The 16,564-nt window shown below is 41.9% G+C and overlaps 1 protein-coding gene across 4 annotated transcripts in view; it reads right to left on the bottom strand.

The window, feature by feature from the left end:
- RUNX1 (RUNX family transcription factor 1) overlaps nucleotides 1–16,564 on the bottom strand; it is a 207,851-nt gene that overhangs the window by 61,323 nt on the left and 129,964 nt on the right. For all 4 annotated transcript variants that reach the window (XM_037904376.2, XM_037904401.2, XM_037904395.2 and 1 more), the window contains exon 5: nucleotides 7,250–7,354. In XM_037904376.2, the coding sequence (XP_037760304.1) occupies nucleotides 7,250–7,354 (105 nt within the window). The remainder of the gene's footprint in view (nucleotides 1–7,249; nucleotides 7,355–16,564) is intronic.

Below are 16,564 nucleotides of genomic sequence, written 5' to 3'. Positions count from 1 at the left end.
AAATGTTTTGGCTTTCAGTCAAAGCTGTATTTAATAGAAACTGAGTACAGACACAGAAGTCCCAAACTAATTTATTATCATTAAATTACTCTGTAGGGGTCTAAGGAGTTAGCAGATTAATGCAATATGTCTAGTAAAATAAGTTTTCACTTTTGGGACCTAAAGCTTTTATCTAACCCTCGCCTGACAAAATCTAACATATATTGTAAAGTCAGGTTGTACAAAAGAGTAGGTCCCAAAGCAGTGCAATAGCTTTTCCTTGTATACAAGCCCGAAAGCAAGGTTTAAAAATCGTAGATGTATAAAAACCCAGTGAGATCATCCATCCCAGATGTGAATGCAGAGGGGACCCTCTGTACACAGATCTCCCAGCTCCTGTGGGAAAGAGAGGCAGAGGCTATGACTTTCTGAGTTCCCAGAGGGTGCTCAACCTCTGCTCTGCCCCACTCCACTCCACCCCATGCCCTGCCTCTTTCTGCCCCTGCTCCTCCCCCTCCCCCCAGTGCCTCCTGCATGCCGCTGAACAGCTGATCACGGCGGGTGGGAGGTGGTTGGAGGGAGTGAGAGGAGCTGATCGGCGAGGCGGGAGGACTGGGGTGGGGGAGAGGGAGGAGCAGATCCGCGGGGTTGCCGGTGGGTGCTGAGCACACACTATTTTTTCCCCCAGGGTGCTCCAGCCCCGGAGCACCCACAGAGTCAGCACCTATGAAGCGAGGGATCATTCACTTGTGAGGCACTTCCCACCCCCTCCAAACCCTGTGGAAGGTGCTCCGTGGATCCAGGGTTTGTGCAGAGTGGGGAACAGACTGCACAGGTGAAGGGAAGGCATGGACTGGCCAGACACAGTGTCTCCCCTCCAGCCCTGGGGAGAATTCCCAGAAAAGATACCTGGGAGAGGAGGAGGGGCAATCCCCCAATGAAAAGTTCTCCATAAGAGGATCCTTGGAGAGTTCCTTCCTCAGAGCCACCTTCCATAGGTTTTTCCATGGCAAGGGATGATCTGATCCCTGATCTTTACAGCTGGGATTTAATCACTTACTAGCCTCTGGACAAGCTGCTGTCCTGCACTTAAATACACTGATTGATCAAAAGTGGATCATAAAGGATCAAAGGTGGAGAATGAATACTGGCCTCAGTCTTCTTGTTAACGCTGCCAGATGGCAATAGAACTGGATAATGTCTGTCTGGCCAGCCTCTTTGCCCTGGTCTACACTACACAGTTAGGTCAACATAAAGCAGTTTATATCGACCTAACTATGTCAGCGTACACACTACAGCCTTGCTCCCTAATACGTGTGCCGTACTACACCGACATAATAAATCTGCCTCCACAAGAGGCATAGGGCTGATATTGGTGTAGTTAGGGTGATGCAGTGTCCACGTAGACACTGCATTACTTATATCGGCCTTTGGCTGTCATTCTTGCCAAGTTCATGACTCCATGCTGGAGCCGTGAAATTGACAAGCAAGTCCTCCCCACTCTCAGCCCAGCTGCTGCCCACTGCCTGGGCTCCTTGCTGAGAGCCCACTGGGAGCCTAGGCAGCTGCCCCACTCCCAGTGAGGACTGGGCAGGCAAGAGCCCAGATGGCTGTCCCGCTCCAGGGGGGGAGGGGCGTGCAGGGAACAGAGAATGGTGGGGCAGCTGGTGTGGAGCCGGGAGCCCCTTGGGGGGCAACAAGTGGAGCTGAGAGCCCGGCAGCTCCCCACACTGGCCTTATTAGGTCAGTGGAAGTGCATATCGCCGACTGAAGGACTGTAGTGTGGACATGCAGCACCGCAGTAATTACTGCGGCGGCTGTAAGTCAACCTATATTAGGTTGACTTAAGTTTTTAGCGCAGACATGCCCTTTGTTACATTCTTCCTCTAGTTCTGCTCAGCAACCTACACCCCAGACTGCTCTTTGAGAGGAGTTCATATGGTTAATTATGTGTGGCCAAAATTAACTGGGACAACCATATATTCATGCTGGACAAACACCTTTAACATTCAGCTTTTGCCTGGACAACTCAGCTTAAAAAAAAAAAAGTAAGTCTGGCATAAATCTACAAACCCTTTGGAATTTACACAGTGCCTTCAGCACAGAGCTCTACTAGAGAATCACTTCAGAGCTGTATAGTTCAAACAATCCAAAAGGAAGAACTAAAAGAAGTCAAAAGAAGGAAAATAATTTTTAAGAGCAGCCATACGTCAGACAGCCTTAGGGCCATATTTAATGTAAGAATCGTCATAATATTTCTACCAAGTTTCCAGGAGCAATTCTCTTGATCTGCAATGCTAATGATTTTCCCCATGGAGTTAGTTCATAGAAACGCAACTTGCTATATGAGTCATAGAATCAGAGAAGATGGAGTTGAAAATGAGCTCTGAGGTCATCGTATCTCCTTGCCAGCACAGGATGTTTCCCTCTTATACAAAAGTCAAAAATAAGCATTTATTAAAATCTGGAAAATGAAAACTTTTAAAAAATAAATAAAAGTAGTGGAGGAAGACTCATGTCCTTTTGTGCTTTGGCTCTGTGCACTATGATCATTTTACAAGAAACACTGCATAGAGATGCATATTCAGAAATGCAGAAAAAAAAAAGAAATTAAAACCAGACACAATTCTGTAATTAGTTTGTACATGCAGTTACCACAAATGGAAATCTGGTATTTACATATGCAAATTGACTAATAAACAAATAATTGGCCATTTCCACGCACAATCATTGTAATCAACTACCCATAAAGTACATAATTGTGCAAGCATTTCAGGATCCACATCTGAGAAATTTGGTTTTGTATGTATCTATGCAGACATGCACTCACAGTAGTACATGGTATATTACGTAGACCTTTCACATGACAAATACTTAATAAAAAAAATACAGAAGTTAATGGATACCTGCTTTTACCTCCTTGGATATCTGTACTTTTCTACTTGACAAAAATGGCTTAAAATCATATTACATGTTCTTGTTTCACCTTCTGCCCATCCTATGCACATAAATTAAGGAGGCAGCCAGCTTCCATTATAACGCCCTAATACCACACCCCTAGAATTTTGAGTCAAAGATGTTTGACCAAATAATCTCTGAAGACAAGAGAGCGCTTTTCTGCAAAGTTTGAAGACAGTTTGTTGATCTGTGTTTGCTTGGGTTTTTTTAAGATAAAGCTCATTAAAAATTATCCTGGTTTGGATTTTGACCTTTGTCTTAAATTTATTCTTAGCTCAAAAATGGCTTGTTGCTGCTTTTTCAAACTTTCCATACAGTAGAAAACGTAGGCACTAGTTATATATGACTATAAAATAATTATATTGTAAGTATAAAACAAAGTTCGTAACAATTTTTGTTGCTGATAGATTTAGATAGGTATATACATACACTCCAAAGCTCTCTAGATGCCCAAGCAATACCTGCAAAGTCTACACTGCTATTTTTTACACTGCCTCCCTGCTGCTTCCCCGCTGTCAGAGACTTTCACTGCCATGTGTAGCTACACACTGCAGTGACAAGTGTGGACACAGCCTGCCTTTCACTGTGGCATGTAGCTACACATACCCTATGTGCTGCTGCAAACATAGACAAGATCTTAGAAAGAACACGGAGGCATTTATACAAGAAGTAGCTCATAGAGATATTCCTTTGGCTCAAGTGGTAGAGGCTTGTGGTTTTAGTCTTGAAGGATCAGGGTTCAAAGATCAACTGTGCAGGTGTGTGTTGATTTATTGTGAAGAGGGGATAATCTTTCCAAAGTTAATGTTGCAACCACAGCCCCATTATCAGGCTGATTTTGCACTCTTGTAATTCTGAAGGCAAGGTAAAAAAAGAAAAGAAAAGACCATAACAAGTTCCTCATGTTTTCAAATATTTAGGGTTAATACTCGGTAACTAGAACAATTAAAATTTTGTATTAGGATTACTACCTTAACTCCGCCCCAGCAGAGGTGTCAGCCTGCTATTGTGAAAAGTAAAATATGAGAATTGACATTTTTCTGTCTGATCCTTGGGTACAAGACCAATGCTTGGGAGAGATTACTGGTCCTGAAAGCACAATTAGTAGTGTGCCTGTCCAAGTGTTTCTAGCCCTGGCAGGCTGTGAGATACTGCACCTTAAAATCATATTATTTTGATTACCATTTTGGGTTTTTTTCCCCACTTCAATTTCAACATGATGTTTGCAGCCAATATATCACAAGCCACTAGAGTTAGAGATGAGACACACTGTCAATTCAAATTTGACCCTCAATTTAAATGTCGTAAAAAAACCAAACCAAAACAAAAAAGCCCATCCCCTAAGACGAACAGAAACAGTGTCATGACTTTAAAGATTTCCTATAAAACCATAACCCCCTCCCCCAAACATTTCTATTTAGGCCGCAATTTAGCAAATCCTTGAAATAGATACAGCACGTTGGGCAAGGCTATTTGCACATCCATGAAAATGCAATCTTACGCTATGTATGAGCATATGTAAGGCTGAGCACCAGGGACAGGCCTCCAGAATGGGCACTGATATGCACCCCATGTTACCTGCAAATGTACAGAGTTTAAAAAAAGTGTAAAGGAAAATGGGCATATTTGAGGGACTCTGGGGAAGCTCAGTGGTTTGAGTATTGGCCTGCTAAACCCAGGGTTGTGAGTTCAATCCTTGAGGGGGCCATTTAGAGATCTGGGCCAAAAATTGGGGATTGGTCCTGCTTTGAGCAGGGGGTTGGACTAGATGATCTCCTGAGGTCCCTTCCAACCCTGATATTCTATGATTCTATGAGGGGCATGCTCATGAGGCAGTTAGCTATGTCCTGATCCCGCAGACACTTACGCATGTGCATAATTTTACTCATGTCAATAAAGTTTTGAACTAATGTTTCCTTTTTAAGTTGCAATTTGATTGTGAACTATTTATTTCTAAGCATGGCAGGCCTCGAGATACTGGAGCTTACATCTTTCATGATCCCCTCAGTCCAGCAGTGCTTCTTTTGACACTGGTCCAGGTCTGAACATAGCAAAGCCTTGACCTTGGAGCAGTGAATTTTCAATCCTGCAACACACTGCATGTACTACAAGGAACCCCTTAAAATATGTTTATGCAGATAGCAGTAACACAAGCTATTTTTGTTCAGATGACTGCATTGGATCTAATTGATTCAACAAATCCAAAGTGCCATAAATACAAAGCGTGAGAGAGTATATAAAAATAAGGTATGGTTCAGTACCGCCACAATTGCCTGAATGTTATGAGAGATACTGAAAAGAATTAGACAGTGGAAGGAATTTTCTGCCTAAGTAATAAAAATCAGGTGACATGACACAGTTTAGGAAAACTGAGGTTTACCCATAAGCCTATTATAACGTGTGCTCTGGGTAGCATCTCTTCTCTGCATTGACTGGGGCTGGATTAGGCCCATCTAGTCAAAGAGTTCACTGCATTTTCCTCAACTATCTAAAGTGTATCGCATGTATCATATATATGGAACCATTGCTGCAATTCAAGAAACTCTTGATTAGATATCAAACTACAGTGCTTAGTAGCAAATGTTCTGTTCTTTCATATACAACAGATTATCTGGCAATAATGAGAGTTATGTGTCTCTATCAAAAGGAAATTTGACCCCTTAGTACTACGTGCATAAAACTTCCTTGTGTGTACTACTCATTTTATACGTTTGACTTCCCGATGACAAATTGAAATTGCATACAAAAAGGCTTTTACATGTGTTTGAGTTGTAAAGATACATATGTAGCTTCAGCAGGGATGTTTTCTTTACTTCCTCTCTTAAATGTAAAACCTTATTAAATATTAACTATTATACCAACTGAGCAATTGATCTAAACCAGGAGGTAGATCATCAGAATGATATTGTTTCTTAGAACTCTATCAGACACGTATTCAAAAAACCTAAGGCCAGGTGATTGTGCATGCAGATCTGGTATTTGCATATACAAATACCTGTTTTGCATGCACAGTTGCTGGTTTTCTAGAGATATTTCTCAGGAACAATGTAGACACTCATTCAAAAAACAAAACAAAACAAAACATCACCACCACAAAAAGAAAAGAAAAGAAAAGAAAAGAAAAGAAAAGAAAAGAAAAGGTCCTCTGTGTTTCAAAGGCTGGCCTCAAATCCTAAAAACCCTGGGACCTGATCTTTAATACATTAGTACAGCTGCATACACTGATTTACACCTGCTGAGGATCTAACCCATAACTGCAGGCAACTATTGAGAATAAAAGGCAGCTGAAAGCCGGAGAGTTTGCTAACCTATTATATTTAGCCATTGGAACCTTACTGTTCTTCCAATACTCAGTAAATAACCCTGGCTTACACGGATCACCCTCTAGTGGGTGTTCATTTTTTTCTGTTCTCCTCTCCTGGGATGACTTCTCTTAAACAACAGTTAGAAGCTATGCCAAATGTGCAGAGGGAATAAAAGAAGGAAACCACAAACCTCAATTTACATCAGGGCATTTTGATAAAAAATATGAAAATTCTACATGAAGGTTAGTGACTGAGGTTAATTATTGCTCATGGTAATAAGCAGAGCACGTGTTGCACAAGCATCTGATGACTGTACATCTGTTTTTTCCAAAAACTGTACTTGTGTGAAATTTGTGGATTTGTCCCTACAGATATCAAATCATTCATCTTCTATTCATACTTAATGCTTTTAAAAAATTTGGCAAGAACGACTGTCTGTGAAAATGTGCACCCCAGTGGAGTAAATTCCATCTGTCTGTTGAAGGGCTGTTTTTAACAATTACAGTTTTCCTAAGTTATAAACCAGCATGAGGCACAATAAACTATACACAAGAACAGCCGGTTGTCATCTTTCTGAATTTTTTTTTTTTTTTTTTGCTTTTGTCTGCCAACTTTGAAAAGTTAGATCAGTGGCATCTTGGTTTCTAAAGTTAAAAATCCTATGACCATCTGAAAGTCAAAGTGACCAGGAAATGCTGCATAATGTATGTCCTGTCCTTTTTTTACCCAATATCCCTTCTGTCTTGTGTACTATACAAATCCTACCTGAGTTTGTTGCCTTCAAGTGCAGAGCACTTCAAATACTTTTTTGAACAACCGAATACACTCGTGCAAAACTAAGCTCTAGAGAGGCATATTTAAAATCGTTAGTGGATAGCCTTAGCTCAAAGCACATCCATTGCTCCCAATGAATCTTATATTTTGCTGCATTTAATCTAACAGGTGATGAACCCCTGTTCTAATATGGAATCTCACACCTGCATTAACATTGTTGCCAGATCACTTACTTCTGGGTTCTCGAGGTCCATCCACCGTTATCTTGATGGCTCTGTGATACGTGGCTACTTGCGGAGGATTTGTAAAGACTGTGATGGTTAGGGTGAAGCTCTTCCCTGCAACAGGAAAGCACATTACTCTCTTACTGATGATTACAATACAACATGCACTGAGAGAATTTGTATCTGTCATTTTCAACAGCTCGAAAACACATCATATTTATTATATATTATATATGTGCCCATACGGTGCAGCATTTCACATCCACTTCAGGGCAATGCAAGGCTGTGTATACTCCATACATGGCTACTGCTCCAAGCATGTATAATTGATTTACAGTTAATGTTATTTATACTTTGTAAAATACACAGTTTACAGCTGGACAGTTATATTTTAAATTATCTACACTACCACTTACAAATTATCTATATTTGTTAAGGGTGTTAATTCACAGAGCCCTATAAATTATGGCTGAGTTCCAAAGCTGTCTAAGGAATCTGAACACACAGTTCCCATCAACACCAAAGGGAACTGGGTGTTCAAGTCCCTTAGGAAGCTTTGAAAATCCCATGGTAGATGCTTCAAGCTACTGTTAGATCAATTCTACAGAATAAACAGGAATCCTTTAAAATGCAGAGAAATCTACTACCATAGCTCCAAGAAATTACAGAGAACAGATAAAAAAAATCTCTATAGTTTGTCTGAAGGGAATTAAAGAGTTCCATGAAGACATAACAGAGATTTTATTGTTCTGGATTTCCTCCACTTCCTCCCCCTTGTTTTAAACCTGGACAAGAATATTTTATACAAACTCCGTTTTTTTTTATTTTATCCCTTTGTGGGTAAAAACTAGCTTCCTGGATTTCTATGGACAGTTTTGCTAAGATATTATGGTGGGTTTCATTATAATTCAGAGGGAAGACTTTTCAGATATGGTATGTGCACGCCGTAGTTCTGAGTTTTGAAAATTAGTTGTTTTGCTGGTTCAAATGGAGATAAGAAATTATGATATATGCTGCCATGATTATGATGCATTTAAATATTTCTGTTTCTGTTTTGGTGTGAACTCCTTTTACTCTCATTTGTAAAATTGGGGAGGGGGGATAATACTACAGCTTGTCTAGTGTCCTTCAGATTATTTAGTTACTGAATGTGTGGCATATTGACAATATAAAGCACTGTTTAAATATTAATTATTACTTTGGCATTTACAGAAATAAATACTTTGGCATTTACAGTACTACCTGTAGCGTGTTTCAGTATAGTTATCTGAATGTCATGGGGGACATGGATAATCATGAAATTTTCAAGAAACACGGCCCTGATTTGGACAGTGGGGAGTTTCAGATAATTGAGGTTATACTTGCACAGGCATGTGCTGTACAAACTTTCCCACACACTCTACAAAAGGCACCTCATTGCTGGACTCCAACATTCCTGTCATCCAAGTCTCAGGCTTCTTCTGATGAAAGCTTCCCATTGTTATAGGTTGCTTTGTTTATCTAGATGTAGGTATACATCCACGTGTGACGAGAATAAGACAGCTTCACTTACAATAGTATCTGAACTCAGTTCTTATCTAGGTATCGGTATGGCCCTCAGCACTAATATCTGAGCACTTCATAATCATTAATGGTTTCTGTCCTCACAATGTCCCAGTGAATTAGGATGGAGCAGTAAAGCACAGGTTAAATAAGGGCTTGTTTACACAGTGCAGCAATGCGCTCTACGGGGGTGTGAATTCTAGAGCATACCAATGTGTTGTGCACTAACTGGCCCAAGTAGATCCTGCTGACGTGCACTAAAAGTTCCCTTGCACACTAAAGTGGTCCCTTTCCAAACAGTAGTACATTAATGTGCCCTAGGGAACTTTCAGTGCACACCAGCAGGGTCTACACAGGCCAGTTAGTACACAGTATGTTGATGTGCGTTAGAATTCACACCCCTCTAGTGTGCATTGCTACAAGCCCTAAGTGTCTCAGCCAATGTCACACAAGAAGTCTGTAGCTGAGCCGGGAATAAAAACTCAGTTCTTCTGCATCCCAGTCCAGTGCCTTCCTAATACCCTTCCAACCTCTGCTGAAAAGTAGCTCCAGGTATTGGGAGGAGCTGTAGAGGTGGCATAAAAGCCACCTTTGATCCATGCCTCAAGACGGCTGACCCCTGGCTTGGGTCCACTCAGCCAGACTCAAGGCCAAAGTGTTTTTGACATTTTTTAAATACCAAATTGTAAGACAGATCATAGCAATTATGTTGCCAATACTCAGACTTTTCTATGAGGGATCAAAAATAACTGCTATTAAAAACTCCCCAAGAAAATTCACACCCCAAGACATGAGATTTTTAACTAATATTAAAGGGACATCATCAAGCCAAAGAACATATCCTGCTTCTTTAAGAAAATATTTTATTTACTGTTATTACAAGTAGCACCTAAAATGCCTATAACTGAAAGAGATTAGAGAAAAATAATACTTTTCTATTTATTAATCTATTTCTAGCTATAATGTTTCCAGTTTATTTACTTGGGACATTTAATAGCATAATGGGGGCATTTTCACTGTTTCCCTAACACACTCAATCAGTCCCCCTGTTCTTTCTGTAGGTTTTTCACACAGCACAAGGAGCGAGAAAAATATTTTTTAATAATTAAACATGATTGTAAAATCAGAAAAATTACTATAGAGAATCAGGGCCAGGTGCAATATTTGTAACTGCTTTAAAGATATTCTTCAAAACTTATTAGATTTCAAAATGATGGTGCCTCTTGTGACACAATTTGGCAAAAGCAGGAAGACACTCCGCTTACCTTTCACTGTTTATAGAAGTCTACCCATTAACCACATGCTGGTTAACCACAGGACTACATAACCATATGCCTATGTGTCACTTACTGTCACTCTCTGATAATTCCACTGTAGTCCTCTGGCCATTTTGTTTAATTTGCATTTAGTTTTATTCATTACACATGTATTAACTATATGTCTGGTTGATTCAGGTAAAATTAGCTAGAAATGCATCCAACCTAATTTTAGCTGAATTAATCAGGCATACAGTTAATACAGGTGCATAAAGATCACAGGATGAATGCACACCCAGACTTTCCCCTTGCATCTGTGTATTAGCATGCAGCCTAAGTATGTGATCTCATTTTATCCAGATACACATGTGCCTATTACACACAGAGATGTATGCAAACACACATGATCTGTCAAAACTGGTTATTAAATTTTGGTTCAAAAATAATATCAAATTAGTTTCTTGATAAACGACAGTCAGCTTTCCCCAGTACACAGCCCTTTGTTAGCTAATGGGAAGAGATGAGACCCCTGGTTAAACAATCCACAAAGCACAAATGGAATGACTAGGCACAAATGAAATATGGATCATGTACACACAGTATGTGGCAATTAAAATGGGAAATTACTGTCCATATGTGGGCGTACTGGGTGAGAATAGCGAATGATCTCGTATGAGGTCCTTATCTTTAACACTGCTAATGAGCAAGATTTAGAGACCGCCACTCCCTCTGTAATTATCCATGGCAGCTCTCGGTCCCAAGGATACAACTTTCAGGAGCCTGGGGCTTTTTCAACAGAGGGCCCTTGGCTTTGGAATATACTCCCAGCAACAACAAAATAAGCCCAAGTCTTGCATCTTTAAAGGTACAGTACAAGATTCACTGTTTCAGTCAGTCAGATCTGTCCCCAATATTAGGGTAGCACAACAACCTAGCAATGTTTCTCCTGCAAGATCCCCACCATGATTCACTTGAAAAAACCATTTAACACGGGGAAGAGAACTAGCTGTATTTCTGGACAGGCAATAAGTAAAACTTAATTTTGTATATGCTGCCTAGATACTTCATTGACGGCTGCATTAGAAACCACACAGGAATGCTCTCTAGAGCAACTGGTGATTAAAGCGTCAAAGGAAAAGATAGATTTTTCAAAAAATCTTCTAAAAATCATAGCTTGATGGTCCAACGATAGTGCACTGCTCTGCCAGACAGGCATCCATACTTGTGTCCTCAGCTGTCATATCCAGTCTGGCAGGGACTGGAAATGCAGTAAGATAGCAGTGAGACCCAGGGAAAAGTGAGACACTTGAAGTGCCCCCTCTGGATGATGCTTGACATAGTGTTGAAGGGCTCTTCAGGGAGCTGCATTCCAGCCTCTTCAGCTGGAGAAAGGGTTGCTGTAATCTGGGGCCTTTGCAGCTTTTGAGAGGGAATGAAGTCAAGGTGGGAAAATAGCGAATCCCAGACAACAACCTAGTAGCATGCAAAGAGGTTTTGTGTATTGCATTAGTCATCCCTGAGAGACGCAATTACAAGAACGAGGTGGCTCTATGGATGGGAGGCATTTTTTAGAATGTGTGTGGATGCAAAGCAGCACACCCAGACAAGCTACAGAGAATGGCAAACAGAAAGTAGCACAGAAGACATGTGGCCAGCAGGGCTCACCAGATGTTTTTAAAGGATGGTTTTCTGTCTTCTCATGTGTGTTGTGGTTGTGGAAGAGAAATAAGTGGGGGGAGATGAGAGAAGAACTTTAGAGATTACAGACCATATGATGAGTTCCTCATTCCATTTTTATTCAGTTTTTCTCAGGCAAAACTCCCAGCTCAATCAATGTGGGGTGGAGGGGGTGTCTGAATGAGGATTGAACAAAAATGTAGTAAAAGCTTTAAGATTGGGCCAATAAGGTGCGGAAGGGAAAAAAAGCAAGAGACGCTGATGATACGGCCACAATAGCTATATGCTGCTTTAGGATTTCTTTTCTCATAGAATATTATTGGTTTTCTTAAGTAATTACAATGCATTATTTTAACAAATTGGAAAAGAAGCCAAAATGGGAAAGGAGCCAAGAATGTTTGTGCTGACAAGACCAAGCGATATGGATGAAAAAATATGAAGTGTAATTCAAAAATACACAATACAACACAAATGATATTTTGGCTAATTCCATGATGTCTGAGAGAGGTTTCCAGGTTGTAGTAAGAGAAATTATGGTACAATATTTTCTGCTACCACTTTTTCATACTTGTGTGTTCGGCTGATTTTATTAAACCGTGCTAAATTATTATTGTTATATATCTTTCAAACTTCTCATGACACTTCCCTAGGTATCTATCAAAGTGCCAATGTAAAGATGTCTATTGTTTTTTTTATAATGCATGTGGGTGTACGTACGCGCAATATATACACACATACAAACATGCACACACACACACACAACATTAACAACTATACATTAGGGAAACATTTTGCCACTCTTGATTGAGTAATAGCTTACTACTTGAATAATCCCATTGAAATTGATATGAGTAAGAGTAGTAGAACTGACCCTTAGGCCTGGTCTACACTACGGGGTTAAGTCGAATTTAGCCGGGGTAGGTTGATTTAAAAATGACTGTGTCCACACAACCAACCCCGTTCTGTTGACCTAAAGGGCTCTTCAAATCGACTTCTGTACTCCTCCCCGACGAGGGGAGTAGCGCTAAAATCAACCTAACTGGGTCAAATTTGGGGTAGTGCGGATGCAAATCAATGGTATTGGCCTCTGGGAGCTATCCCAGATTACTCCATTGTGACCGCTCTGGACAGCACTTTGAACTCTGATGCACTAGCCAGGTACACAGGAAAAGCCCCAGGAAGTTTTGAATTTCATTTCCTGTTTGGTTAGCGTGGCAAACTTAGCACCACTCAGCAGCAGAGGTGACCATGCAGTCCCCCCAGAATCATAGAGCGTAGAACGTTTCTATACTCCCCCTATCATCTCCGTCCCTGAGGTTATCGTAGATTAGAAGGTGGAAAAAACGCACTCGCGATGACATGTTTTCCAAGCTCATGCAGTCCTCTCGCACTGATAGGGTACAGCTTAATGCATGGAGGCATTCAGTAGCAGAGGCCAGGAAAGAATTAAGTGAGCACGAAGAGCGGAGGCAGGACACGATGCTGAGGCTAATGGGGGAGCAAACAGACATGATGAAGCATCTGTTAGAGGAGCAAACGGACATGAAAGGAAAGCCAACAAGAGCACAGACCCCCACTGCATCCACTGTATAACCGCCTACCTTCCTCCTCACCCAGATGCCCAAGAATGCGGTTGGGAGGGAGGCTCCAGGCACCCAGCCACTCCACTTCAGAGGATGGCCCAAGCAACAGAAGGCTGTCATTCAAACAGTTTGATTTTTAGTGTGGTTACAATAAGCAATGTGGCCTTGTCCTTCCCTCCTCCCCACCCCACCTGGGCTACCTTGTCCGTTATCTCATTTTTTTTTTAATTAATAAAGAAAGAATGCATGGTTTCAAAACAATAGTTATTTTATTTCGAAGTGGGGGAGGGTGGCTGGCTTACAGGGAATTAAAATCAACAAAGGGGGCGGGTCTGCATCAAGGAGAAACACCCACAACTGTCACACTGAAGCCTGGCCAGTCATGAAACTGGTTTTCAAAGCCTCTCTGATGTGCAGCATGCCCTGCTGTGCTCTTCTAATCGCCCTGGTGTCTGGCTGCTCAAAATCAGAGGCCAGGCGATTTGCCTCAACCTCCCACCCCACCATAAATGTCTCCCCCGTTACTCTCACAGAGATTGTGGAGCACACAGCAAGCAGCAATAATAATGGGAATGTTGGTTGCGCTGAGGTCTGACCCAGTCAGCAAACAGCACCAGCGAGCTTTTAAACCACCATTCTGCACTTGCTCAGCCTATAGTTGAACTGCTCCTTACTACTGTCCAGGCTTCATGAGCCATGGGAGCAAGGGGTAAGCTGGGGTAGGTGCGACCGCACGTTGCTGGTGGCTGGGAGAGCAGCCTGAGGCAGAAGCCTCCAGCTCACATGATATTCCAGGCAGGACTAAATCTCCATGAGACGAAACTTAAAGAAGAGAATGACCTGGAGTCTCTGGCTCCCATTCGGTGCTCTAAGAGGAGGATAGCTATGTCTGTCCAGGCGCCCCTGATCGACCTCACCGAGGTCTGCCAGGAGCACCCAGGAGACGTACGACAGCTATCAGTCCTACTGCACCATCTGCCATGAAGGCAAGGAACTGCTGCCGTGTAGCAATGCAGTACTGCATCTGCCAGCAGCACCCAGGAGACGTACAGTGATGGTGAGCTGAGCGGGCTCCATGCTTGCCGTGGTATGGCGTCTGCACGGGTAACCCAGGAAAAAAGGTGCGAAATGATTATCTGCCATTGCTTTCACGTAGGGAGGGGAGGAGAGGGACCTGACGACATGTACCCAAAACCACCTGTGACAATGTTTTTGCCCCATCAGGCATTGGGAGCTTAACCCAGAATTCCAATGGGCAGCAGAAACTGCGGGAACTGTGGGATAGCTACCCACAGTGCACTGCTCTGTAAGTTGATGCTAGCCAAGGTAGTGAGGACGCACTCCGCTGACTTAATGCGCTTAGTGTGGACATACGCAATTGACTGTATAAAATTAGTTTCTAAAAATCGACTTCTATAAAATTGTCCTAATTTTGTAGTGTAGACATACCCTTAGTTAGCTGTTGCTTAGTGCATTGTTTATTTTTTTAACCGCTTCACCTAATTGTGTGACAGTCTAGGAAAAACTAAACAAGGTAAAATTCTGTCCTCAGATGTCTGTCTTGTTCCTGTTGTCTTCATTGGCAGTTTCAGACAACGAAGGACACAACTTTGCCAATGGCATTTCATTCAGTGGGCATCTCATAGGAGAACAATTATAGTTAAAGTAGAAGATATTAAAGAATTAACTTTTGTTAACCATTATCACATAGATACCATAGACAGCTACTATTTCAAGCGCAAGAGAAACTGCAGTAACTTCATATACTACTATGTGGTACCTGTTGTCAAATACAGAATTTTTAATGGTGACCACTGCACTATAAGCCAAATTTAACAGTGAAAGCACAATGGGTATGCCTGCAAAACTGTGTACAAATGCTTATTTGCACCTAGAAACGAAATAACTGTGTGCACAAACAGGTAGTTGCACCTACAACAGACCAGGTTTTTTTCACATGAAAATAGAGGCCTATGTGTGTGAAATCTGGGATTTTGGAGATGCAGCTGTTGCACCCTTCCAGCCAAGTGATCCCATCAACTTAACCTTATGGCTATATTCTGAAACATTTCTACAGGATAATTCCAAGTGTCACATTGCACAAAGTTCTTCCTTCTACATTTACCTGTACAGGGTGAAATCCTGTCCCCAATTAAATCAATAGATGTTTTGCTATTGACTTCAGTAGGGTCAGGATTTCATCCATAGGGCCAAATCCTGCCCTTCATACTCTGCCCCAAATAAGAACCACAGAATTTAATCCACTGTGTGATAAGATTCTGAATCACCTGAATACTAATGGCTCAGCAACCCAGACACCAGTAATTTGGGTGCAACTCAGCTAGTGGCTTCCACTTTTTGCTTTCATTTCTGTTTCCTGCCGCACTCCATAAGGTATGTCTACTCTGGAGCTGGAAGGTGGAGATTCCAGTTTACGGAGTCAGACCCACGCTAGTTCTGATCAAGTTAGGGGGCTAAAAATATAGTGCGGCTCAAGTAGCGATAGGGGCTAGCTGCCCTGAGTATGCACCCAAGGTCTCACATGGGATTGTACTTGGTGGGAGGGGGGAGCTAGCTCATCGCACCACTTCAGCTACACCCCTTCTTTTAGTGTGCTAGCTCAGAGCTAGTGTGGCGTTGTCTCCTCAAGCTGGAATTTATACCTTCCCGCTTCTGTGTGGACACACCCATACTGACCAACAATAGATGCAAGCTGTACTCTCACATTTCCCTGCCCGTACACCCACCATTTCTACAACGAGCAAATCAAATGCTTTCGGGATTTATAATTAATTTTCCTGCATGTTGAATTAGACGGAGTTTCTCAACATTTTTCAGAATATGTGCGAGCAACTTAGAGCCGACACACAGGTCTAAAAATGTGTCTGGCTCTCCACGCCCCATGGGGCTATTCTGGCAGACAGGGTATTGCTGGTGTACAACAGTGTTCTGGCCACAGCACTCTGCACCAGCTATGCCGCCTGCTACCACAGCTATACACTCCCTGAGGAGCCCTCTTACACTGGCGAATCCCCAGGTAGCTAATTCAAATGGCTTAAAAAAACCTTTTTTCTTTTTGCCCCTTTGCCCTGCAGTAGCAGAGTTGACATCTGGCCTAGTGTGTGAACGCCTCCTCTTTGCTTCAGAAAGAATCCCCGAGCAGTACACATTCCAACCAGCGTGACTGAGGATGCTAGTATACACACCACAAATGGGACATGGTGAACGCAAACAGCACAATTCTGTCTGAACACTTTTTTATGTAT

Source organism: Chelonia mydas, chromosome 1, assembly GCF_015237465.2.
Source record: "Chelonia mydas isolate rCheMyd1 chromosome 1, rCheMyd1.pri.v2, whole genome shotgun sequence".
Classification (NCBI taxonomy): domain Eukaryota; kingdom Metazoa; phylum Chordata; order Testudines; family Cheloniidae; genus Chelonia; species Chelonia mydas.
Note: the sequence above shows the minus strand (reverse complement) of the source record. Positions and strands in the feature narration are given on the sequence as shown.